The 27,246-nt window shown below is 42.3% G+C and overlaps 2 protein-coding genes across 4 annotated transcripts in view; one reads left to right on the top strand and one right to left on the bottom strand.

The window, feature by feature from the left end:
* Positions 1 to 945: 945 nt before the first annotated feature.
* On the bottom strand, positions 946 to 20,382 carry Atg12 (autophagy related 12). 2 transcript variants are annotated; one of them, XM_045134475.1, is made up of 4 exons: positions 19,963 to 20,382; positions 15,854 to 15,990; positions 6,993 to 7,055; positions 946 to 1,142 (listed from the first exon to the last, which is right to left on the bottom strand). In XM_045134475.1, exons 1-4 carry the CDS (start codon positions 20,126 to 20,128, stop codon positions 1,005 to 1,007), a joined length of 504 nt encoding a protein of 167 aa, XP_044990410.1. In that variant the 5' UTR covers positions 20,129 to 20,382; the 3' UTR covers positions 946 to 1,004. The 2 variants fall into 2 exon arrangements, with proteins under 2 accessions (XP_044990410.1, XP_004651619.1); XM_004651562.2 differs by lacking the exon at positions 946 to 1,142 and adding an exon at positions 5,105 to 6,055 and having other exon boundaries at positions 19,963 to 20,377.
* A 210-nt stretch (positions 20,383 to 20,592) lies between these two features.
* Ap3s1 (adaptor related protein complex 3 subunit sigma 1) overlaps positions 20,593 to 27,246 on the top strand; it is a 60,713-nt gene continuing 54,059 nt past the window's right edge. Inside the window, exon 1 of one of the 2 annotated variants that reach the window (XM_045134240.1) lies at positions 20,593 to 20,735. In XM_045134240.1, the coding sequence (XP_044990175.1) occupies positions 20,667 to 20,735 (69 nt within the window). In that variant the 5' untranslated portion in view covers positions 20,593 to 20,666. The remainder of the gene's footprint in view (positions 20,736 to 27,246) is intronic. The other variant, XM_004651561.2, reaches the window with a different exon arrangement.

Here is a 27,246-nt window from a genome sequence, read left to right as displayed (position 1 = left end):
ATGTGCGTCTGGCTTATGTGGGACATGGAGAATTGAACTGGGGTCTTTAGGCTTCACAGGCATGTGCCTTAACCGCTAAACCATCTCTCCAGCCCTCATTGTAGCATTCTGACAGCCAGACAACATGAAGGTTTCCAGCTCAGGTGTTCTGATTCCTCAGTGACCTGCAGCCCAAGCATGTAGAATCCTCAGGAATAGAGTCCTGATCATCTAGTTTTGGTGGACAAACAAGAGCCTTGGCAATGGCCTGTCATGCTTTGGGGGCATCAGGGGCCTCCCTGGCCAACAACTCACTGGAAGCTATCCCACAGACGGGTGCAATTTTAGTATCTGATGACAGCATGGATGAACTTGGAGATGGCAGAATATGAAGGGGGGCTGCAAATCACACCGGCTCTCGTGGGTCAGCCACATTTCCAGCTTGCTCTTTTTTTAACTTTATTTTTATTCATTTATTTGAGAGAGAGAGAGAGAATGGGCATGCCAGAGCCTCCAACCACTGCAAACAAACTCCAGAAGTATATGTCCCCTTGTGCATCTGACTTTTATGGGTCCTGGGGAATCGAACTGAGGTCCCTTGGCTTTGCAGGCCCAATGCCTTAACCGTAAGTCATCTCCCCAGCCCCCTCCAGCTTACTCTTACGTGGGAAGCCGCTGGGAACTTTTGGCTGAAGTGCAGCTATAGAAGAGCTAGTCAGTGATTACAGTGGAAAACTATGTATCACATCTAAATAACGTGAGCACGTATGGATGGATTTGTTATATAAATTATGATGGAGCCAGGTGTGGTGGTGTACACATTTAATTCCAGCCCTGGGGAGCCAGAGGGAAGAGAATGGCTGGGAATTCAAGGCTAGTCTTATACTAGAGAGAGTGAGGTCCAGGTCAGCTTGGGCTAGAATAAGACCCTACTTCAAAAAAAAAAAAAAAAAAATTGATGATGAAATAGGCTGGGGAGGGTATAGAAGAGGCAAAGAGTGGGAGGAGTCAACACGTTTTGAAGGTTAAGCTGTCGGGATTTGGGAGACTGGAGCCGTCTTTGGGCAGGAGCAAGGCAGCTGGGCAGCTACAGGGATGGGCTGCAGTTCCGAGACTTGGAGGGCCAGCAGGGGGACGGTGCTTCGCAGGTCTCCAGGCTGCAGCTGCGGACAAATGGAAGAGGCAGGGATGCAGTTTGACATGGCTCAGGGCAGTTCTGTGTCAGTCATTTCAAATGGGTTAGGGCTTCCCTAAAAGTAGCAATGGATGATTCACAGTTCTATGCTCTGATGGAAACGAACTAGGGGAGGTGATTTAGATTCCTCCAAGATTCTACTCACACTAGTGGACATGTTTCACTTTTGATTCACTAAAGCTAAAGAAAAGAGTTAAAAGTTAGTGTTACCAAACTTCCCAGTCTCGGGATTAAAGGCCATCCAAGCTATTATTTCTAAAATTTTTTTTTAAAAACACCATTAAGATTTTTTTTTTTTTTTTGGTTTTTCGAGGTAAGGTCTCACTCTGGTCCAGGCTAACCTGGAATTAACTCTGTCATCTCAGGGTGGCCTTGAACTCACGGTGATCCTCCTGCCTCTGCCTCCTGAGTGCTGGGATTAAAGGCGTGCGCCACCACGCCCGGCATTAAGATTTTATTTCAAATAAATTGTCTCATTCTAATGCTGAGGACACTCAATACATGAATGAAATTCATACTCAGTCTCAAGGATTCTTAAAGTACCAATCCATATTCCATTCACCAAGAACGACAAAACTTATTTCCCCACTACTTTGTCAAGATTTGTTTTAACTTACTGAAATTTAATAATCAGTACCTCAGTTTTTAGATTTTTTTTTTTCACTTAAGGACTAAGGTCTTTTCATGATTTTATTGGCCTTTTTTGTTTTTCCTGCAAAGTGCAGTTTAAATCATTTCTAGGCTGCTCAGATTAAACCACCAAGTTACAAATCTGGCAGCATTTTCTTTCCACCCATATTTGTTTTGCCTTCTTAGCTGATATGAATTCTTCCTATGTTAAAAGCATTAAAACTTGTCATGCATTACAAATATTTTCCATTACCTTTTGCTGTATAAAGCATTATGCTTATTTCCTTCCCATTGCTTTGTAACTTAAACATTTTGTTAGTCACACCTAATTCCACTCGCTGAAAGACAAACAACGCCAGCAAACCAGTTCCCCCTGACCTCCCTTCATCATGGAGCAAAGATACCTGAGCGCCTTTGAGGCAACACGCAGCTAAGTTCTGTACGGGGGGGTGGGGGGGTCTGCTGCCAGCGTTCTGAGAGGAAGATGAATGACTCCTTGAGCGATTCCACACTTCAAGAAAGAGTTACAAGCTGAATCAGACCCTGGAGTCAGGTTGAAAGGGTGGAACTGCACACACACACACGCAGGGAACCAAGAACATCAAGAAGGTTTGGCAGTTACAAAATAGGTAATACCAAATAATAAATCACCTGAGATGTCACTTCTAAGATCTAACATGCTAGTACATAAGCTCTTGTGGGTCAACCTGATTTCCAATTTACTTTTTTTCTCTTTTAAAGATTTTTAAATAATGGATTTTTAATTTATTTCAGAAAGGGAGAGAGACACAGAGACAGATAAGAGAACGGGCGCGCCAGGGCCTCCTAGCCACTGCAAACCAACTCCAGACATATGCACAACCTTGTGCATCTGGCTTTACATGGGTCCTTTGGCTTTGTTGGCAAATACCTTAACTTCTACGCCATCTCTCTAGCCAATCCCAGTTTACTTTTACATGGGAAGCTGCTAGAGATTTTTGGCAGGAATGCAGCTGCAGGACAGCCAATCACTCAGATAGTATAATGAAAAACTATGCATCATATGTACATTAAGGAATATACATGAATATATTATACAAATAACGATGGAAAAGGCTGGCGAGGATAACAGAAGAGGCAAGAAATGGGTGGATTCCACACATTTTGAAGGTAAAGCTGTTCTGAAGATACTATTTGTAAGACAAAACCAGAAGTTTTCTCAACATTTACTCTGCCATTTTGTGGCCTGCAACTGGATTCCCTAGTGTGAAAAGCTTGCTCAACATATAACCCTTGGGAAATGAAGGAGAAACTGCGCCGCTTTCATACTTGCTTCATCACATAATGTTTTCCTGCTTGGGGCGCACACAAGTAAACTGGCTGACTGATGTTACATAATCTGAGGCAAACCCTTCAATTTTTAGTTTTCTTATCTGGATGGAGAACATGTAAAATCCCTTTAGGATTAAAACTTCTAGAAACCAGACTCCAGGAAGTGTTCAATCTTACTTTGGGTAATGATAAAACACTCTTAACTTACTTTATGCTTTAATATGGAAAATTCATTATGAAATCCCTGACATACATATATATATATATATATATATATATATATACACACACACACATATATATATTTATTTATTTGATAGAGAAAGAGGAAGAAGGAGGAAGAGAAAGAAGAGAATGGGCACATCAGGGCCTCCAGCCACCCCCTTGTATATCTGGCTAACGTGGGTCCTCGGGAACTGAACCTGGGTCCTTTGGCATTGCAGGCAAACACCTTAACCACTAAGCCATCTCTCCAGCCTGACATAAGTATTTTTAAAGAGAGTACAATATCCTAGTGCCATGCATACCTTACACCTCACTGAAGGCATCTTTGCACAACAAGATAAAGTGTGTTGTTATTGGCTTATTCTCCTGCATGTGGAAAGCTGTAAATAGAACTACAGGTTGGCTGTTTTTTTGTTTGTTTGTTTCTTCCAAATTTCAATTACACTTAAGACACTTTAAAATCCTGCAAGAATATTGGCAAATAAATTGTTCAAGAGGCTAGACACAACATAACTTGTGGACTCCAAACTTACAAGGTCAGGTTAGACAGTTATTTGTATTAAGATCAAGGGATCATGTAAAACATAGTTTGAAAAGTGTAGATACCCACATATTTTTAAAGGCTGTTAGGGGAAGAAAACAAATAAGGTATACATATTTACTTAACCTGTAATAAACTAATCAGATGAAAAGAATAATGTTTTAAATTCAAACTCAAGTAATTTTAATTGCACAGAGGCAGTTAACATTCCATTATCGGGAACATCAGCAGGAAGTGTAATGAATTCAACATGTTTCTGCTGTTAAATATCTACAGATCTACTCCAACAGCGTGGGCAAAGTTAAGAGACGATGTTCCATATCAAATCTATTAGCTAAAAGTTAATAGTTTCCAGCTTTGACGATACAAAGTCCTTTTTCTAATCTTTTAATTTTACACAATTTAATCTAACAGCATTAGTTCATTACAGAACAATGGTAAAAGGGGAAATCAAAAATTCACATTCTTGAACCGGGTGTGGTGGCGCACACCTTTAATCCCAGCACTCGGGAAGCAGAGGTAGCAGGATCACGGTGAGTTTGAGGCCACCTTGAGACTACAGAGTGAATTCCTGGTCAGCCTGAGCTAGAGTGAAACCCTACCTTGGAAAACAAAACAACAACAAAAGTCATATTCTTGGTCAGAAAATGAGAATGAACATGAACTTCTTCACCATAAGTTATTATGCAGTGCCCCCTACTGCTAACAAGTGATTAAAATGCTATTAAAAACTTCACATTCTTTGATAAAACCTCATTTCTACTACTACTTCTGTAAACAGACACGTGGAATCTTATTATGTACCTTAAATCCTGTCTGGACATCCTACTTGTTACTGTAATTTTTCTGGGAGGTAGAGGTTTTTTTTTTTTTTTTTTTTTTTTTTTTGAGACAGAGTCTTGTCTTGAACTTGACGGGTACACACCAAGCCCAACTCCCATTATTATGCCTTTAAAATATGGCACAGTAACAGGAGAAAGGAAACCTCACTTCAGGCAATGACTAGTCTAGCATCATCAATAGTTATGGCATGAAACAAAGGAAAATTGGAGGCTATTTTCCAAATAGTAGCTGTGAATGTTTTCAATTTGGAAACACATTATGAAACAAATTCAAGTTGGAGCTGGGTCTCCACATGATGAGCATGAACAAAGATTTAGGTTTCATTCCCCAGCACTGTGAAAACATAAACTGAAAATAAACAGGTCTTGGAAAAAAATCTCTCAATGTTCAATAATGTCAAGTTTATTCAGTGAATCGTGTGACATAGTAGAGTATAAGTAAGTGACAGTACTACCACAGGGTGGAAGGTGTTCAAGAATCCTTGTATTTTGGTCAAGCTCCTGCAGCCATGTCTGACCTTCAATTCCTGATCCTCCTGTGTTACCCCGAGAATACCGGGATTACAAGTGTGCATCACATTCTCTGCCCCTTGGGACTCAAAAATCTCAAATGACAGGACTGAAAAGACCCATAGACTCATTGTCCCTGAATTTGCAAATTATTTGCTTTTCAACCTAACTAAATGTAAACTATGCGTATCCTCCAAAGGTCTTCCCGTCTGTCCACATGCTTGCTGTTCTGATTACATGTGAGCAGGAAATGCGCCTGAGCAGCCCTTTCTCCTGTCTGTGCTGCCCTCTGCTGGACCGTGTGCGGTATGCAGCTAATAGGACAAGTAACTTGGTAACATGGCAGATAAAAATACAAACATCCCATACCCCAGGTTCTCTGAATAAGTTAACCCCTCAAAATAACAAAATCTTTAGTAAATTAACTTTACCATGGGAAAAAATCAGCAGAGTGCCAATTCTACAAGCAAACATTTCAGTCATCTTGACAACAGCTCTAGTCTCCCCTTTAGCCTTGGACAGATCTGAAACAGCAATTTGGAAGGAGCAATGGGCGTCTCTAATATCAATCTTTATGATGATTTTCATATTAACAAATTTGTGAGTCCATTCACTCTAGAGGTGTTTACTTAGGGATAAATATGAGTCATAGTAGATACATGCTGAAGAGCTGATATCCATGAATTCTCTTCCCACAACAGAACATTTTGGAGCTGTTTCTTTTGTGAGAATACCAAGTTGTAACACGTTGCTCTCCAGGACTCATCCCCAAGCTTGAGATTTGCAATAATGAAGGACCAGTTTGCCATCACTACCAAAGCACTACAAAAAGAAATAAAGATAACAAATTAAACTCATTTTTTGTCATGTTAAAAGTCATTTGTTCATAAACATCCACATATAGATACATGACCGTGTAAGGATACTTTCAAAATATGGCAGCTTTTAATCAGATATATTAATACTCATAATGATTAACAAAAAGCAGAGTACCGAGCTGGAGAGATGGCTTAGCGGTTAAGCGCTTGCCTGTGAAGCCTAAGAACCCCGGTTCGAGGCTCAGTTCCCCAGGTCCCACGTTAGCCAGATGCACAAGGGGGCGCACACGTCTGGAGTTCGTTTGCAGAGGCTGGAAGCCCTGGCGCGCCCATTCTCTCTCTTCCTCTATCTGTCTTTCTCTCTGTATCTGTCTCTCTCAAATAAATAAATAAATAAATAAATAAATAAATAAATAATAATTTTTAAAAAAAGCAGAGTACCTTGGGTACGGGCTTATTTTTATTGCACAATCTTCACATCTCTGATTGCAATATAATTCCAGCTCCCCCCAGGGCCATCAAGCTTTGCAAGCAAGTGCCTTTAACTGCTAAGCCATCTCTCCAGCCCTATTCCTGGATTTTTTTTTTTTTTTTTTGGTTTTTCAAGGTAGGGTCTCACTCTAACTCAGGCTGACCTGGAATTTACTCTGTATTCTCAGGGTGGTCTTAAACTCACAGCGATCCTCCTACCTCTGCCTCCTGAGTGCTGGGATTAAAGGTATGCACCACCACACCTGGCCCTGGATTCTTTAATCCTTTTATTAAGCTCACATTATATTTACCAAGTTAGGGAAATGACAGAACAAAGTTATCATTTTTTCCCTCCCACTGATAATCAAGAATGGCAGCTAGCTCTCTTAAAGATGTGAATTAATGAACCCTGCTATATGAGATGCACCCTGTGTAGATATACATAGGGAGGGAGGGAGGGCATTACTTACTTCATACAGGGTTCCAACTTCCTGATCCGGAGAAGGGGCAAAAGACTGATTCACATAAATAAACTAAAGAAAAGAAAAATATATGGAGATTAATTTTTAATGGTTTCTTGATTCACTTACAGTCTTATAGGTTCCTACTGAACAATTTCAAACTCTATATTCAGACTCAAGAAACGTTCCCTAAGCTCCTTATATGTCATCAATTTGAAGTGAGCTTTATGAAGATCACATTTTTTCTTCTAAATAAATACTAATAAAAGAACTTTTGTCCCTAGAACAATGGCCCTCAGCTTTTTTTGGAAAAAAAATATTTTTCTTATTTGAGAGAGAGAGGGGGATAGAGAGGAAGAGGCAAATAGAGAGGGAGAACAGGCGCGCCAGGGCCTGCAGCCACTGCAAAGGAACTCAGACATGCACCACCTTGTGCATCTGGCTTACATGGGCAATGGGGAATCGAGCCTGGGTCCTTAGGCTTTATAGGCAAGTACCTTAACCGTTAAGCAATCTCCAGCTTAGCCCTCAGCTTTCTGTAATTAAGCTTTAATTTTTTTCCTACAGATTTTACACTGTTTTATTATAAAACCCAACATTTCATTTGTTACAATTCAGCTTGTTGTAATAATATTCAAAGGGGTTTATACAGGGTATTTGTACACTTTTAATTAAAGCACTTATTTTACAAAAGAGGAACAGGAATAGGTGGGCAAGGGCTGACCATACGTTGGCCACTATAATATAAATACATCCTTGCAAACCACCACCATAGCAAAGACATAACTTAAATCATCAAGGATTACCTGTCAGAGAGCAGCACCTGATCCTCTACTTGCAAGGAAGGCCAGTCTAGTTTAAGCTCCAGGTTCCCTCTTTCCTCTTTAAGTCTTCTCACTGATCCAGACTATTAACTTCATGCAGTACCTCTCTAGAACCCCTCACTAACAGAGTCACTCATGTGGAAGACAGAATCTCTGATCTGGAAAACCAGACAGAAGAAATTGATCAGGAGTCCAAAAGTTTTGCTACGTGCAAAAACACATGAACAGAACATGAGGGAACTGTGGGATACCCTAAAATGACCAAACATGTGCATGGGTATACCAGAAGGGAAAGAAATCTAGACCAGAGGCATAGAGAACGTACTCAACAAAATTAATGAAGAAAAATTTCCCAAACTCACAGAGAGGTCCACACAGATACAAGAAGCTCACAGAACACCAGACAGGACCAGAAAAGAAACTTTCCAAGGCATATAATAGTTAAAACTCTTTAACAATGAAAACAGAGAGTGCTAAAAGCAGCAAGAGAGAAACAATGCAGTACATACAAAAGCAATCTCAATCAGAATTACCTCACACTTCCCAATAGAAACCCTGAAAGGCAGGAAGGCCTGGAATGAACACCTCAAAAGTCTAAAAACTACAGCTTCCAACACAAAATATTATAGGCAGTGAAGAGTATCCCTCATAATAGATGGCCCTAGCCTAAGCAATAAAACAGGAGAAAGAAAGAAAAGGGATACAAATTGGAAAGGAAGAAATCAAATTGGCCCTATTCGTATATGATGAGATCCTACACATAAGTGACTGCAAGTCTCCATTTCAAAACTTATAAAGGTGATTAATTTCTTCAGCAAAGTGGCAGGATTCAAAATCAATATCCCCAAATCAGCCACTTTTCTATACGCAAAAGACAAGTATACAGAGAAAAATCAGTGAGGATGTCCCATTTTCAACAGCTCAAAACAAAAAAAACCTTAAATACCTTGGAATGATATTAACCAATGATATGCAAGATCTATATAATGAAAACATAAAAACACTTAAGAAGGAAACTGAGGAGAACTTGAAAAGATGGAAAGCCCTCCCATGCTCCTGGATAGGTAGAATTAATACTGTGCAAATGGCAATTCTACCAAAAGCAACAGACAGATTTAATGCAAAACCAATAAAAATTCCAGCATTTTCTTCACAGAGAAAGAAATACCTATGAAAGTGTCACCACAGCCAATTTCAAACTATATTACAGAGCAATAGTAAGAAACCAGCATGGTACTGGCATAAAAATAGAAAGATAGAGAAATGGAACAGAACTGAAGACCTGGACCTTACGTCAAGTATCTATAGCTCCTGATCTTTAACAAAGGCGCCAATAACATACACTGGAGGAGAAGACAGTATCTTCACCAAGCAGTGCTGGTTAAATTAGATACCACATGTAGAAAAATGAAACCTGACCCACTCATCTCACCATAAACACACACAAGAAAATGAACTCCAAATGGATTAAAGACCTCAATATAAGACCTGAAACTCCTCTACTACTGGCATTAAAAAGCAGGAGGAACACTCCATGATGTAGCAGCAGAGAAAGACTTTCTGAACAAAAAACCCCAATAGCCCAGTAAATTAAACAATCTCACACAATGGGATCTTATGAAGCTAAAAAGCATTTGCAGAGACAAACATACCTTAAGCAGAATCAACAGAATATCCACAGAATGGGAGAAAAATTTCACCAGTTATACAACTGACAGAGGCCTAATATCCCGAATGTACAAAGATCTCAAAAAATTAAACAATTTAAAAAAAACAAACAAACAAACCACTCAAAAGATGGGTAGAGAACTGAATAGGGAGTTCTCAGAGGAAGAAATACAAATGGCTAACACACACTTAAGAAAATGTTCAGTATCCCTAACCACCAGGGAAATGCAAATTAAAACAATTATGAGATTCCACTTTATCCCAGTAAGGATAGCAAACATTAAAAAAAAAAAAAAATCAAATGACAACAAATATTAGTGAGGATGTGGTGAAAGAGGAACCCCCACTCACTGCTGGGGAGAATGCAAGCTTGTACAAGCACTATGGAAATCAATATGGAGCTATCTGAAAAAGATGAATATAGATCTACCAACAGATCTAGTTGTTCCTTTACTGCATATTTACCCTAAATGCTCCATGCTTCACTACAGAGGTATTTGTTCAACCATGTTTACAGCTGCTCAATTCATAATAGCTAAGAACTGGAATCAACCCAGGTGCCCATCATTGGATCAATGGATAACAAAGCCATGGTACATACACACAATGGACTTCTACTCCTTAGTAAGAAAAAAATGATACAATGAAATATGTAGGAAAATGGATGTAATTAGAACAGATCATACTCAGGGAACTGACACAATCACAGAAATACAAGCAATGCATGTTCTCACTCATCTGTGGTTCCTAACCTGGATCACCTTGAGGTTCTGGCAACTTGAAGCCCAGACAATAGGGATGGATGGGTTTGGGGGGAGGGGAAGTGGAGAGTGGGGAGAAACCTAACATTAACCAGTACCATGGAAACCTCTCTCTTGAATGTACACCAAAGGATAGAACCCTCAACTGGAGTATAAGGGGAGTGCCTGAAGAGAAGGCGGAATGAAGCCTAACCTTAAAAACCTTTGGGTCTGACCTTCAACTTGCAGTAACAGAAATAGGTGCTACCTACATTGAGCTGTTGATCGGAGAGACCTACAAGGACCCCAAACAAGACAGGCTTCTGTCATTGCACTTGATTACCCACCTGAGGTAAAAGGTAAGACCCTACTGCTGAAGATACCATATGCTGCCAAAACAGAACATGGAGACACTTGGCTGGAATCCAGAGGAAAGCCAGTCCCTAGACAGCTTGTCTGGTGCTAGAAAGCGCTACATGAGTTGCCGGGAGAAAATGGCCAACAACCGTGTGAGCAAGCAGGGCTCTAAGCTACTCCGAAGCCACCAGCCTGACAAGAAGTACACAGCAGTGCAATGGTGGCACACAGCCTTGGTGGGTAACCAATGGCTTTCTGATTAGCAAGAGATCCACTCAGTGGAAAGGAACCCATATCTGGAACTGGGCACCACATCTGAGTCCTATGGAGACAAAGATTATGCTCTTCAATGTCAAGCTCCCACTAGTCTTGGCTAAGAGGGGCTACATGCATCAAACTCTCCCTACATTATTAAGACTTATCCAATTTAACCTATGCTGACTTGAAGGTAGTGAGACCTGAGGAGATAAACCACCCCTTACATCTCAGCCAAGGCCCAGGTGAAACCACACAGGAAGTGGGGAGACCAGCAAGAGTGCTGCTTCCATGGCGAGCCTGACAATCAATGCCAGGGTGAATGAGACATGCTGAGGATACTCAATACATACCAAGGCAGAAATTCAGAGGTTCCTAAGAGCTCATCATGGAAGTAGACTTAAAACACACCCACCAAGGCTCAGGGGAATTTTGCAAAGCAGGGGGTGGAAAGATAGTAGGAGCCATAGATTGGGGTGCCATGCCCACAGGCACTGCCTCTCCCCAGTAACTGACTGCTGCTCCCCCATGCATAACCCACAACCCCACGGAGGAGGGCCCACTGCAGAATGGGGCAGGGGGAAGAGATGGCACCAACACACAACATATCCATACTAAGTATGCTCGTAATTAAAGAGAAGATAGAATTTAGTCATTTCATACACACAACCTCTATCAATGCATCTAATATCATTTTGATTTCTGAATATATTGTAGACTTTGTGCTGGGATATCAAATTTCAACCATGAATTCAGTAACTTAATAGTCTCACTACAGGGGGAAAACTTAATTCCATGCTGTAGCGGTTTAAGTGCGTGGCTCATAGACTCGGGCTTGAACCTTGCGCCTCCAGGGGGCAGCATCTTACTGGGGAAGAGGTTATGTCACTGGGGTGATCTTGGAGTCCAGCCCTAAGGTGTCTGGAGAACAACTGGAGCTCTGGCTGGCGTTTGCTGCTTACTGCAATTATTTCTCTCTGTGTGGCTCCACAGAAGTGAGCCAGCTTCTTCTGCCATTGAGGGTGTTCCCTTGTAGTTTATCAGCCTGCAATAAACCCCTTTCTTCCCATACACTGCTTCTGGTTGTTTAGTTGGTAGAGAGTGGAGGCTGTTGCTGTGATAAAACTGACCACATGGATTCTGCTCATTTGGAACTTTGTGCTGTAGGAATGTGTAAGGAGTTGGCACCTGGTACTGGAGAAGCCTCAGTGCAGTAAGCCAAATTTTATGGACTCTTTTGGTGAGTATGAAAATGCTAAATATAGAGAAAATGATGGACTGTGAAAGCTTGTCTTAGGAACTTCAAAGCGAAGCATATAACAGAATTTTGCTGGAAGTGGGCTACTGGCAAAAAGATTGGCTGTTTCTTCTGCATATGCCCAGAGACTTTGTTCAAGATTTAATTTCAAAGTAATGGGCTGGCATGCTTGGCAGAAGGTACAGAACAAAAAGATTAAAAACATGTAGGATTTGTCACAGAAAACTTAAGTTTACAGGCTCTTGTATGGATCTGTGAGGATGGACTGTGGTTTGCAGTAGAGACTTAAAGACGTTCTGGATGCACTAGGACTGTACAGTGGCTGCTAGGGAGCACTGTTGGCTCAAGATGAGAGTTTCCAAGGCTACTCAGCCCAGCTGAGGCGTGGAATAAAAGAACCCAGAGACTGTCACCACTGGTTATGGATGCTGGACTTGAACTACTAATGTCTGATATTTACCAGCTGTTTTTTTTTTTTTTTTTTTTTTAATTTTCATTGGTCCTGTCTCTTTCCCACTATGGCTTATTACAATAGAAATGTTTACTTTGTGCCAGTACATGTTGGAAGTCTGTAATTGTTTTGATCTTATAGAACTCACAGTTAAGAGACAGTCATATCTGAGATGAGATTTGGGACTATGGAACAGTCTCATAATTGGGGAAGGGAATTCAGCTACATAGCAACCAGTACAGGCAATCAGAGCAGGTACACAGCCAGCCAAACCCACAGAGCAGTAAGGAGGGACCCAAGTGGGCATGCAGCATAGCTGAGACCAAAGCCATGCCAAAAAGCACCAGGGCCCACTTACAAAAGGTCAGAACCACCGCAAAGTACGGTACATAAACCCGCACTGGAAGTGCTAATTGTACCTTCCATGCCGGGGCAGGCTTTGTGGTAAATCGGATGGGTGGTTGGATTTGCCATGTGTTAAAAATATTTTTATGTATTGAGAGAGAGAGAGAGAGAGAGGGAGGAGAGACAGACAGACGATAGGCACACCAGGGCCTTCAGCTACTGCAAACGAACTCCAGATGCATGAGCCTCCTTGTGCATCTGGCTTACGTGGGTACAGGGGAAATTGAGCCTTGAACCAAGGTCCTTAGGCTTCACAGGCAGCACTAAACTGCTAAGCCATCTCTCCAGCCCTGGATTTGCCATTCCTTTTCTTTCTTTCTGTTTTTTTGTTTTCTTTCTTTCTTTTTTTTTTTTTTGGTTGTTGTTTTTGTTTTTCGAGGTAGGGTCTCGCTCTAGCTCAGGCTGACCTGGAATTCACTATGTGGTCTCTCAGGGTGGTCTCAAACTCACAGTGACCCTCCTACCTGTCTCCCAAGTGCTGGGGTTAAATAAATGTGTGTACCATGACATCTAGATGTATTTGAAACTCTTAAACAAACTATATATTGGGGGTGTCTTTTCTTGCTTCCTGATTTAAAGTGCCTTTGTCTCTTTTTCTGTCTTCATGGGGACAGGGTCTCACTCGGCCATAGGCTGACCTGGGACCTTTTACAGACCAGAAATTCAGCCTCCCAGTTGACAGGGTCAAGGGTGTAGGGCAACACATATCTTTATGGACTTTGACTTTGTTAGATGATCTGTTGTTTTAACACCTACTCTTACACCATGCTGGTTTTGATTGTGCACTGTTCAGTTGAATTTTATTTTTGGTTTTTCAAGGTAGAGTTTCATTATAGACCAGGCTAACCTGCAATTCACTATGTAGCATCAGGGTCACCTCGAACTCACGTGGTCCTCCTACCTTTGCCTCCCAAGTGCTGGGATTAAAGGCATGAGCTATCACGCCCAGCCCTAGTTGAATTTTAGAATTTGCCTGTATTTTGCTCCACTGAGCCTACTAGGATACTCACATAGTAGGCAAACCTAACACCTAGGGTCACTTTTGCTGCTACTCTTGAGAGTCATTTAAGGGCCAGACGTGGCACCATAAGCTCTTACCCTGAAGATAAATAACGTCAGACTTACACATCTAAGAATACTGCAGATAATTAGAAAACCCAAGCATCAAGTTAATCCAAGGTAAAAAAAAAAAAATCTGTATTATAATACAAGAAACACAAAAAATCAAGATAATATAATTCTACCAAAAATTATAAATCCATCAGAAATGACCTCAAGTGAAACTGATTTAGATGAAATGCCTGAGAAAAAAAAGATTCCAAAGCATGATTATAACTATGCTCAAATCAAAGCAGACACAACAAACCAATTTAATGAAATATGGTCAGTACAAGACATGAAAAAATAGAAATACTGAAGGAAAAAAAAAAACAATCAGAAATATAGCAATGAAAAACACAGTAAGTCAAATAAAAAAGCACTGTAGAAAGCCTCACCAACAGAATGGATGAAGGAGAAAAGAAAATATCTAGACCAGATGGTAGATCTAATACAGTCCAACAAAGAAAAAGACATACTAACAGGAAGGAATGAATGGGAATTTCAAGATATTCGGGACACGATGAAAAGATCAAACATAAGAATTCAGGGCTGGAGAGATAGCTTAGCAGTTAAGGTGCTTGCCTGTGAGGTCTAAGGACCTAGGTTCGATTCCCCAGTACCCATGTAAGCCAGATGCACAAGGTGGCACATGTGTCTGAAGTTCATTTGCAGTGGCTGGAGGCCCCTATTCTCTATCTACATTTCTCTCTCTCTCAAATAAATAAACTAAAAAAAGAAGAATTCAGGGTATAATAGGAGAAGAATTTCACTCCAATGTAATAGTAGATGTTTTTAGCAAAATCAGAGAAGAAAATTTCCCCCAAATTGTTAAAGAGATGTCAATGCAAACACAGGCAGCTTTTATAACACTAGACAAAACCTGGAAAGAACCTTTCCTCACCATATTATAATTAAACTACCAAACATGTAAACCAAAGAAAATATATTGAAAGCAGTTAAGAGAGAAAAAGCAAATTGCTTATAAAAGCAAGCCTATCAGGGTAACAGCAGATTACTCAACACAAACTTTAAAAAGCAGAAGGGTTTTTAAAGGAATGATATATTCAAATTCTGAAAGGTAACAACTGAGAACCAAGATTACGTTATCCAGCAAAGCTATCCATTCAAATTGATGGAGAAATAAGAATATTTCACAACAAAAATAGGCTAAAGGAATATATTACCTATAAGCCAGATCTATAGAAAATACTTGAAGGGATCCTTCACTCAAAAAGCACCATAGGGCTGAGAAGAAGTAACAGTGGAGTTTATTTATTTGTTTTCTATCACACCATCCAAGGCTCAGGATCTACTGCCAAAGAGGTGGAGGAAAGAATGGAAGAGTCAAAGGAAGGGTAGGACTACTTACAAAGCCAATTGTCCAGATAGAAATTGGCCTTGATATCCATGACCTCATAATGCCTAGTACTATCTTTACAAGACTCATAATAGGAGGAAAAGATGATTACATCAAAATAAAAGAGAGACTAACTGAGAAAGGGAAGGGATATGATGGAGTGGATTTGTGATGGGGAAAATGGGGGAGGAGAGGGAATTATCATGGTTTATTGTCTATAAGCATGGAAGTTGTCAAAATTACATCACATTGTAAAGCAAATCTCAAATTCATCTGATTTCAGGGTTCCCACAAAAGTCTTGTGATAAAGTACATAAATCTCACCAGTAAGATATTAAAAGGTATAATAAAAGCAATATGTAGCTATGTATGTATTTCTAACATGTGTTACTCATTATTGCCTAGGAACTAGTGTGAATTTTTGTAAGGAAGCAACCATTTATTGGTTTCATACCAACTGTTCCGAGGCTACAAGTTTAAGAAACTTTTTGATGAAGTCGATGAGTCCTTGGATGGTTCGGGTTCGTTCAACAGCCCATTTCTTTGTTTTCATTATAGGGGTGTCTCCCACAGCCTTTAGCAGGATGTCAACTGTAAAAGAAAAAAATTACTGACATACTGATGCACCTAATAAGGATGTGACACATGATAGTTTAGGAAACTCAAAACAACGTTCTCTTTGTAAAAATTTTATTTATTTATGAGACACACAGAACAAGACAAAGAGTGAGCATGGGCATGCCAGAGCCTCCTGCCACTGCAACTCAACTCCAGATACATGCACCTCTTTGTGCATCTGGCTTCACATGGGCACTAGAGAATCAAACCTTGGCCATCCCACTTTGCCAACAAGCACCTATAACCACTGAGCCAACTCTTTAGCTCCACAATGTTAACTATACCAGTCTGCTATGTGGCAGACAGGGATGCTTGGTCTCATAAATGTCAAAAACTTAAACCTTTAACCTAGTTTATGTATTCATGATTCCAATCTGTGTTAAAAATAGAAAGATTTGGGTGGAGAAATGGCTTAGTGGTTAAGGTGCTTACTTGCAAAGCCAAAGGACCCAAGTTTGACTCCCCAGGACCCAGTAAGCCAGATGCACAAGGGGGTGCATGCATCTGGAGTTCGTTTGCAGAGGCTGGAGGCCCTGGTGTGCCCATTCCCCCCGCCCCAGCCTGTTTCTCTCTCTCTCAAATAAATAAAGAAAAATTTAAAAAAATACAGAAAAAATTTAGGTTCTTTTCATTTGTTTCTTCACCTTGATCCTACAAAGTTCTGCCCATGGGACTAATCTTTAAGATACACTTTAATATAACAGGTTAATTCTAAGAAATAGAAATGGTCTATAATGATATATAACAGTATCTAGGCTTACAAAAACAAAGTAAAATAACTTCATGTATTTTTCACCTATCAAATTATTCAAATTTAAACAGTGTGGTGATGTTGCTGAGAATATAAAATGGCAAACCCTTTCTAAACAGTAACATGAGCAACACATATATGATACCTGAATACATACTTGAACTCATGCTTCAGCCCAAGCTGGCCTTGAACTCACAGTGACTCTTCTACCTCAGTTTCCTGAGTGCTAGGATTAAAGGGGTGTGCCACCGATCCTGACTATATTAAACATTTAAATAAACACACACACACACACACACACACACACACACACGACTAGACAGGTAACTCAGCAGTTAAGGCGCTTGCCTGTGAAGCCTAAGGACCTATGTTCAATCTCCCTCCAGATCCCAAGTAAGCCAGACACACAAAGGTGAGGCAAGTGCAAGGCTGTACATGTCCCACTAGGTGGCACAAGTATCTGGAGTTCAAATGTAGTGTCTGAGGCCCTGACACACCAATTCTCTCTCCTCCTCATCTCTCTCTCTCTCTCTCTAAAATAAAAAGAAAAAAAAAAAAAGAAAAAAGTTAAAATTTATTTATTTGCATGCAGAGAAAGGGCGAGGGGGGGGGAATGAATACCAGCCACGGCAAACAAACTGCATATGCATGTGCCACTGTGTGCATCTGGTTTTACGTGGGTATTGGAGAATCAAACTCAGGTCGTTCTGCTCTGCAGGCAAGTGCCTTAACCACTAAGCCATCTCTCCAGCCCAATACTAAACTTTTTAACAAAGAAAAACAAGTTTTATTCAAGGGTGATGGTTGGGCATGGCTTAGCAGTTAAGTTCCCTGCCTGAGAAGCCTAAGGACCAAGGTTCAGTTCCCCAGAATTCACATAAGCCAGTATACATGGCGGCGTATGTGGGAAGAGCACCTTTGCAGTGGCTGGAGGCCCGGGCGCATCCATTCTCTCTCTATCTCAAATAAATAATAAAGAGTGATGGTCAATCTCTGGTTGCCACTTGATTTGCTTTAGAATCACCATGGTTTCTGAGAATGGAAGTGATTTTCTAGAGTAGGTTAACTGAGGTTTGAGGGCCCACCCTAAGGGTGGCACCATTCTCTCCACAGACCAGGGGTCCTGGACTGAAGAAAATGGAGACAGCCCAACTGAGCAGCAGCACCCATCACTATCTTCATCCTCCCTGGATGTGGATGCTGCCACAAGCTCCTGCTGCCTGTCTCCTGGCCAGGATGGACTAGTAACATTGATGTGTAAGCCGAAGTAAATCCATCCTGCCTTAAGCTTCTTGTCAGGTATTTAACCACAGCATGAGAAAGTAAGCAATACAAAAGGTAGTAAAAGTAGAGGTCAAAAAAGAAGTTTCAGAGACAAATTATAAAGTTCCAAGAATTTAAAATACAGCAATGTGAACTTTAAAAGAAAAGGACTGAATATGCCTGTTGAAGCAAGTAACTTCCCTTTAAAAGATTTAAATTTAAAAGCAAAGCTGAAAACACCACCATAATACTGCCCCCTAAAGCTCACTTTGTACTATTGCACACTGGTCCCATTCTTTGGCACTGAAAATTGGGATTCTGTGAGATCACAGAGCTCACTCAGTTAAACACATGATCTTTCTGGCAAAGAACTATGTAAGTATTCTCCCCTCAAGAACTTTGAGAATAGGGATAAATTTGGAGAAAATAATGAAGGTTTCGCTTAGCAGGCTTTTCACATCTTCTTTCCCAGTTCCCTTAAGCCCCTGGAGCTATTAATAACTCGTGGCAATTAGGCACTGAATTGTATTACTAAAAAAACAAGAGCCAAGGGTAAAAAGGTAGGGAAGGCAAAGTAGTTATTGCAATTATTTTTAATTCTAAAGGAGATATGCTTTTAGTTCAGAACCTGGCTACACATTAAATCAACTGGGGAACAGTTAACATACAGGCTGAGTATGGCAACCACATCAGAATCCTTTGGAAGTAGGACCTTAGCACCAGTGTGTGAAAAGCTTCACCTAGTGATTCCAACATGCTACCAGAGCCAACGACCTTGGTCTGTTTCAACAAACCTTCTGAATATTAAAGTGGTATATATGAAATATCTAAGCTTCTGTCTCCAGCTATTTCAAAACCAACACAAAAATCTTAGGGCTCAATTTGTAATAGAAACATCATGAGGGTAAATTACTAAGACTTCTAGACCTTAAAATAAAAGGGGCCACAAGAGGGCTCTATAGCTAACGGTGTTTGCTTGCAAAGCCTACTGGCGTGGGTTCAACTCCCCAGTACTCATGTAAAAGCCAGATGCCAAATGGCCCATGCTTCTGTGATCCCAAGGCACCTATGCCAATAGCAAGAGGAGTCACATGCATTTGCAGTCGGGCAATTTATTTGCAGCGACAAGAGACCTGTAGCAGACAATTTCAGGTTTACTGAGATGAACTTCCAGACCAGGCAGTTATGGAGGGAGGGGTATTTATAGAAGCTTACAGATCCAGGGGACGGTCCATAATTGCAAAAGAAGCTGGCCCTGCGTTCACAGATTCTAGCAGAGAGCGAAGCCAAAAGCCACACAGCACACTTCAGGGACTCCAGGTAGAACTGGGTTATTTTGCATATCTTTAGATCGGAACTTCAAACCTACCAAAGCACCTTAAGATATGACCAGTGACATCTCCTCCAGCCAGGTGGCTGCAGACCCAAACTACAAACTAATAAATTACTTCCGGGAAGGACTCTATTCTTAAATTTTGCCGCTGCTTCTTCTTTTTGGTTTTTCGAGGTAGGGTCTGCCTCTAGCTCTGCCTAATCTGGAACTATGTAGTCTCAGGGTGGCCTCAAGCTGGGATTAAAGGTGTGTGCCACCAGGCCGATATTGGATTTTACTGTTTTTTTTTTCTTGGGGGGGGGGGTGGCTGGAGAGATGGCTTAGTGATTAAGGCGCTTGTCTGCAAAGCCAAAGGACCCAGGTTCAATTCCCTAGGATCTACGTTAGCCAGATGCATAGGGTGGTGCATGCGTCTGGAGTTCGTTTGCAGCGGCTGGAGGCCCTGGCGTGCCCATTCTCTCTCTTTCTCTCAGATAAATAAATTAATTTTTATTAAAAGCAAAAAAAAAAATTGTAATTTGCTTCTTTATTGGCCCTCTACCCCTTAGACGCAACTCAACCTCCCCCGCTTCTGCCTAGAAAATGCTCTGAAAATTACTTTTCTTCTTGGTGTCGCCAGCAGGTTCCTCTGTCCCCGGCGAGACTGCAGCAGAGGAAGGGGGCTCCGGAGTGACAGTTTCTGGGGAGGTCTCCGAGAACCCCTCGCCGCCCGCAGCGGCACAGGAAGGAGGCAGCTGCAGCACCGCATCCGGGTCCTCCGCCATCTTGCCCTGTGCACAGCCCGGGCGGAAGTGACGCTGAGCGCGTGCAGGGCAGGCCAGGCAGCCGGGGTAGCTTGGGGAGGGGAACAACTCAACGGGGTGGAAGTGAGCTTGTCAGATAGTCGTCCTTATAGGGTTTATCCTTTTTCTGAGAATAAGAGCAGATCTCACAGCCACGAATGTCTTCGGGTTGCTGCAAGCTTGCGGAAGCGCCCGCGGGTAAAGCTCCGTGCGCGCCAGCAACCCTCAGGCAAATGGGTTCCGGCCTGGAAACGTTTCCGCTTCCTTGCGCGCCCCTCCCCTCTCTAGCCTCCTCCGGGCCCCGCCCCGCCCCGCGGGAGCGCGCGTGTGCGTGCGTGCGTGCGCGTGCGTGCGTGCGCGCGCCGCGGGCGCGCCGCGGGAGGGAAGGGGCGGGTGGGGAAGGATCGCAGGCGACGTCCCTCCCGGAGGCGAGGTTCGCGCGCCCGCCTCCGCCCCGGGCATTTCCCCCTCCCCACCCCCCCCCCTCCCAGCGCGCCCACCCGGTCGGCCCGGCCCAGCCATGATCAAGGCGATCCTCATCTTCAACAACCACGGGAAGCCACGGCTGTCCAAGTTCTACCAGCCTTACGTGAGTATGCGGCCGCGGCACGTCCGGCCGGGCGCGAGTCGTTGGCGACGGGCAGCGCCCAGCGGCTTCCTCCGAGCGAGCCAGCGCGACTCTCCGGAGCGCCGCGGCCCTCCGCGCGCCCGGCCGCCTCGGGCTCGGGGAGTGGGGTGTCACGGGGTGTGTGTGTGTGTGAGAGAGAGAGAGAGAGAGAGAGAGAGCCGGGGACCCCGGGAGAGGCCCGCCAGCCGCAGCCCACCTGCGCCCCGGCACCGCGCGCCCCACCTCCCTCCCAGGTGCGGCGCTTCCCGTGCCCGGTTCCCGGTGCGCGGACCGGGGCCGCCGGCGTGTCCGCCCTAATCCGCTCGCTGCAAAGCAACTTTGGCTTCCTTGTAACGCTCTCTCGTCCGAGAGGTATTTCCATGCCCGAGCGTGACTTTCAGATGAAGTCTCCTCATCGAGGGCCACAGGAGTTGAGGACCTGGCTTTTTTCTTTTTCTTTTAACTGCTGGCTGTAATTACTTACTGGATAAATGAGCAGCGTCGTCTTTTTTTTTTTTTTTTTGTGGTTGATAATTAGAGCTGTGATTCTATATACCCGACAGCTATGATTTCAGCCTCTCTGGGTTGAGTTTTGTTTTTTTTTTTTTTTCCTCTTTTGAACATAAATGCATTTGCCCTGGTTTTTTATTTTATTTTATTTTTCTTGTAAGAAGTAGTATTTGTAAGACTTCTCTTTTCGAATGACTTTGAGAGCAAAGGTAATTTATAAATGATTGAGAACGGGTTTTAGATTCCAGTGCCCTGAGAACAAAAAGCACCACTAGGTAAAACATATGGGGAGGAATCATGTAAGATGTAAATACTGGGGGCATTTCGCTTATATCCAGAAATGGATTTTCAATTCAGCTCTGAAACTGTGCCAAGACTGGCACTTTATGCTGAGTAGTCCCAGATGGAAATTGTTCCTGCCATTAAAAATTAAATGTGAAAGTGTTAGGTTGCCTAAGATGATAATGTAGTCTGTGGAGGTGTTGCTTGAAGTGAGATATCTTTAGCTGATTCTTCATTTCCTTAAGTTACTTTGCTTTTCCTAGTAAGAAAGACGTTTTCCATTACTCCCATGTGGTTTTGGCTTAGTGTAACTTAAATACTAATGTTTTATTTAAAAATTCTGAATCATTTATTAATCCAGAATAAAATTATTCTGAGTGAACTCACTTTATGTTGTTACTTGTTTGCTTAATATGTTACTAGCCTTTGTTAAATTTCTTTTTTTTAATATATTTTATATTTATTTATTTATTTGACTGAGAAAGGGAGAATGGGTGTGGCAGGGCCTCCAACCACTGCAAATAAACTCCAGATGTGTGTGCCCCTTGTGCATCTGGCTAACGTGGGTCCTGGGGAATCGAACATGGGTCCTTTGGCTCTGCAGGCAAATGCCTTAACCACTGAGTCATCCCTCCAGCTCCTTTGTTGAATTTCTTAATCATTTTCAGTGTATAAAAGAAATACTAACATAGTGAAATAAAATTAAAATTTTATTTTTCCTGAGCTGGACGGTTTGCTTAGTGGTTAAGGCATTTGCTTGCAAAGCCAAAGGATCTTGGTTCGATTCCCCAGGACCCACGTTAGCCAGATGCACAAGGGGGCACACGCATCTGGAGTTCGTTTACAGAGGCTGGAGGCCTTGGCATGCCCATTCTCTCACCCTCTTTCTCTGTCAAATAAATAAATAAATAAAAATAAAATATTTTTAAAAATTTATTTTTCCATAGTTACATTTAGTAATTAGACAAACCTGCTTGCATAAGTTTGTAATTCCAGCTATTCAAGAAGCTGAAGCAGGAGGGTTGTGAGTTCAAGGTCTACCTGGTGTACTGAGTGAGTTCAGGGCCATCCTGTGCAACTTAATGAGACTCTCAAAATAAGTGAAAAGAGTTGTAACTTGTGATAGACCATTTGTCTAGTTCCTGCAAAGCCCTGGATTTGATCCCTAGTGTAACAAAAATCAGTAAATAAACTTAGTAATTAAGCATTATACACATAATGTTTTTCTTTTTTAAGCTCATCCCTATTACCAGTATAGCTGCTACTGCAGGGAGAGTATGGCCATCTATGACGGAGGGATTTAATTTGAAAACTAGAAATATATCTTCCTTTTGGCCAACATGTGAGTAGAAAGACTTTTTTTTAAACCTTTGTTCACGGGTTAACAGTGAAGGTTAAAGTTAAGAGACAGTGTGGCAGGCATGGCAGCTGTGGTGGCATTTTGGTCATCGTATGATGACGGCGCTGCTGGAGACATGGAGCTAGAGGTATGAAAGGATTAGTCTACTATCTGAAGAGTGGCGGAGCGCCAGAAACTGTTTCTGTGGATGAATCTTCGTAAATTGGATTTTACCAGCTGTGTATTTGCTTGTGTTTCAGAAGACCGAGGGCTGTAGTTCCTTCCTCCATTAGGTCAGGACTGGTGGGTGTGAGGCTGGTACCATGTTCATTCTCTCCCATTAGTTTGTCAGCACATTTTATTTCATGTTTACCCTGCACAGGCACTGCAGATGAACAACAGTGTCTACCGCTGGTCTTGTAGGAGGGGTACACAGTAAATAAGGAGACCTTGTCATATGCTAAGCAATAATAAATAATGTGGGAAAATAAAGCAAAGCCCAATAGGGAGTGAGGATGACCATTTAGTATACTGTATCCAGTTAAGCTGTCCCTGAGGAGGTCACCTTTAAGTGCAGGCTTGAAGGTAAGAAAGGCGCCTCAGAGATGAGGAAAGAGCCGCCCATGCAGTGGGGGAGCGCATGCACAGGTCCCCAAGGCAGGAGAATGTGTTCAGAGAAGGAGCACCAAGAGTCCAGGTGTGGCAAGAGGAAAGAAACTATGTCAGCGATAGACAGGCGGGTATGACGAGAGGACGCTGTCGGGGAAGTGCGGTTGGAAATAATATCTGTTTGCACAGATATTGAAGTCCATTCTTTTCTCACCACCTGCAGTGTTAGTTCCTTCCTTTGCCACGTGTCCAGGAACACTCCTTGTTTCCCACCCTAGTCAAACATCATCTACTACATCCCGAAGGAGCTTGCCTCTCTGTCGCTCTTGGCTCCTAGAGTTTTTATGTTTTAGCCTTGTGACACCCTACTCTATTTGACAGCCTACAATTCCTTTGGGCATCCATCTGTAGAATTTCTGAAGGAAGTTATAATTTAGGCATATTTGTGTCACCCCAGCAATCAACATTGAGTCTTTGCTAAATGTATTCATTTAGAATCTAGCTTGGGATAGAATTTGGATTAGGATTGATTTGCTAAATTTCCTTCCAACTGTTAAAATTTAGCTCTTCATTAAGCAGAGTTTTTAGTTTTTTTTTTTTTTTTGGTTTTTCGAGGTAGGGTCTCACTCTAGCCCAGGCTGACCTGGAATTAACTATGTAGTCTCAGGGTGGCCTTGAACTCATGGCGATCCTCCTACCTCTGCCTCCCGAGTGATTTTTAGTTTTTACTTGAACTATTTCTGTATTGAGTTGAAAGAAATCTCTAAAGGAGTATGTAGCAGCCAGGCATGGTGGTGCACATCTTTAATCCCATCCCTCAGGAAGCAGAGGTAGGAGTATCGCTGTGAGGTCGAGGCCACCTTGAGACTACATAGTGAATTCCAGGTCAGCCTACGCTAAAGTGAAACCCTACCTTGCAAAAAAACAAAACAAACCAACCAAGCAACAAACAAATAAACCCTCCCCCCAAAACAAAAAATAGTATGTATCAAATAAGATTGACAGGTTGGTTTTTTTTTTTTTTTTTTGGTTTTTCAAGGTAAGGTCTCACTCTAGCCCAGGCTGACCTGGAATTCACTATGGAGTCTCAGGGTGGCCGCAAACTCATGGCGATCCTCCTACCTCTGCCTCCCCAGTGCTGGGATTAAAGGTGTGAGCTACCACACCCGGCTAAGATTGACAGTTTTAAGTTAAATAAATTAAGAGATATTTAGGGATGTGACAAGGTCAACAGTTCTGTACCCTGGCAGTATGCCAAAGTCCAACCATAATGGTTTTATACTGACTGAGCAGTTTGAAAATTATTTCCCCTAATATATGGCATTTCCTTAGGATATAATAATTGACTTGTTCCTTTTATATTTTCTCTTTGTGCTGTATTAGCTTTGATTGTGCCTCCCAGCTGTTTTCACGTGTTAGACACGATATAACCCATCTGTTTGGCTAAACTGAAGTTTTGGTTTATGCTTCTGGAGTCAGATATTAAGAATTCACAGATAGGGCTGGAGAGATGGCTTAGCGGTTAAGCGCTTGCCTGTGAAGCCTAAGGACCCTGGTTCGAGGCTCAGTTCCCCAGGTCCCACGTTAGCCAGATGAACAAGGGGGCGCACACGTCTGGAGTTCGTTTGCAGAGGCTGGAAGCCCTGGCGCGCCCATTCTCTCTCTCTCTCCCTCTATCTGTCTTTCTCTCTGTGTCTGTCGCTCTCAAATAAATAAATAAATTTAAAAAAAAATAAAAAAAAAGAATTCACAGATAGACGCAAACTGCCCCTTTTCGGTTTTGCTTGCTCTATCCTGAGCTTGTCATTGAAGAGTTCAGAAGATCTTTGGTTTTCTGCCCTTCAGTTGATGCTTAGCCACAGCATCTTGGCAGTAGTAGCCTTTATAGTCTTTTAATAGTTACCTGGCTATATTTATATATTACTGATACATATTTCATAGACCAGGTATATTTTTACATAGCTATTAAACAAGAATGCACCCACAGTAAAAATTCCTTTGGGCTTGATTTCTGTTTTACCAGTGAACTATAGTATTTTTTGTAAGTCATTCCATTAAAGCAGAAATGTTTTTTTTTTTTTTTTTTTTTTTAATAATTAACTTGCAAGCAGAGAGAGATACAAAAATGAGAGATGGGGCTGGAGAGATGGCTTAGCGGTTAAGCGCTTGCCTGTGAAGCCTAAGGACCCTGGTTCGAGGCTCGGTTCCCCAGGTCCCACGTTAGCCAGATGCAAAAGGGGGCACATGCGTCTGGAGTTCGTTTGCAGAGGCTGGAAGCCCTGGCGCGCCCATTCTCTCTCTCTCCCTCTATCAGTCTTTCTCTCTGTGTCTGTCGCTCTCAAATAAATAAATAAATAAATAAATAAATAAATAAATAAATAAAAAACAAAAATGAGAGATGGAGCGAACGGGTGTGTCAGGGCCTCTAGCCACTGCACATGAACTCCAATCACATGCACCACATTGTGCATCTGGCTTACTTAGGTCCTAAGGAATCAAATCTGGGTCGTGGAGCTGGCATGGTGGTGCATGCCTTTTATCCCAGCACTTGGAAGACAGAGATAGGAAAATCGCTGTTAGTTCAAGGTCAGCCTGAGACTACATAGTGAATTCCAGGTTAGCCTGAGTAGAGTAAGACCCTGAGTCCTTAGGCTTTGCAGGTAAACACCTTAACTGGTAAGCCATCTCTCCAGCCCAGAAATGTTTTCTTTTATGAGTTTGTTGGTTCTTTTTTAAATTTTTATTTATTTATTTGAGAGTGACAGACTGACAGAGAGGCAGAGAGAGAGAGAGGGGGAGGGAGGGAGGGAGGGAGGGAGGGAGGGAGAGAATGGGCGCGCCAGGGCCTCCAGCCACTGCAAACGAACTCCAGACGCTTGGCCCCCTTGTGCATCTGACTAACGTGGGTCCTGGGGAATCAAGCCTCGAACCAGGGTCCTTAGGCTTCACAGGCAAGCGATTAACCACTAAGCCATCTCTCCAGCCCTTGTTAGTTATTTCTAAAGGTGCAAAGCATTGTATTTATGTGCGATGGGAGCACCAGGGCTTCTACCCACTGCAAACAAACTCCAGACCCATGCACCACCTTGTGCATCTGACTTAACGTGGGTTCTGGGGAGTTGGACCTGGATCCTTAGGCTCCACAGGCAAGTGTCTTAACTGCTAAGCCATCTCTCCAGTCCTTAAAAAATTTTTAACATAGCTGGGCGTGGTGGTGCACGCCTTTAATCCCAGCATTTAGGAGGCAGAGGTAGGAGGATTGCCGTGAGTTCAATGCCATCCTCGAGCTTCCAGGGGTCTTTCCCTGCCTCCCTTCTCACCCTGGGTGGACTCTGGTTACAGACACACAGCCGTGTCTAGGTTCATGTGGCTGCTTTATCCCCTGAGCATCTCCTTAGCCTGCTCTCTGTAATTTTGGGTTGCGTCTGAGGTTGAGATTGGGAACAGTTCTTTGATATGCATTCTGGAACATGAAACACAACAGTTCAGTATTCACTGTGTAAAAAGAAACACAACAGTTCAAGATATTCACTATTAAAACGAAACACAACAGCTCAAGGTATTCACTATGAAAAAAGAAACACAACAGTTCAAGGTATTCACTTTTAAAAAGAAACACAACAGTTCAAGGTATTCACTATGTAAAAAGAAGCACAACAGTTCAAGGTATTCACTATTAAAAAGAAACACAACAGTTCAAGGTATTCACTATGAAAAAAAAACACAACAGTTCAAGGTATTCACTATGAAAAA

The sequence above is a fragment of the Jaculus jaculus genome, chromosome 14 (assembly GCF_020740685.1).
Source record: "Jaculus jaculus isolate mJacJac1 chromosome 14, mJacJac1.mat.Y.cur, whole genome shotgun sequence".
Taxonomy (NCBI): domain Eukaryota; kingdom Metazoa; phylum Chordata; class Mammalia; order Rodentia; family Dipodidae; genus Jaculus; species Jaculus jaculus.
The sequence above is the reverse complement of the archived record's forward strand: the minus strand, read 5'-3'. Positions and strand labels throughout refer to the sequence as shown.

Bases quoted from the DNA above. Each gene is read 5' to 3' on its own strand.
- Atg12 (XM_045134475.1), bottom strand. From the start codon at position 20,128: ATGGCGGAGGACCCGGATGCGGTGCTGCAGCTGCCTCCTTCCTGTGCC. The intron at 15,991-19,962 runs GTAATTTTCAGA...TTTCTTTTACAG, and splicing joins TGGCGACACCAAGAAGAAAA to TTGACATCCTGCTAAAGGCT. The intron at 1,143-6,992 runs GTAAGTAATGCC...ATTTGTCCGCAG, and splicing joins AAGTTGGAACCCTGTATGAA to CTGCAGCCTGGAGACCTGCG.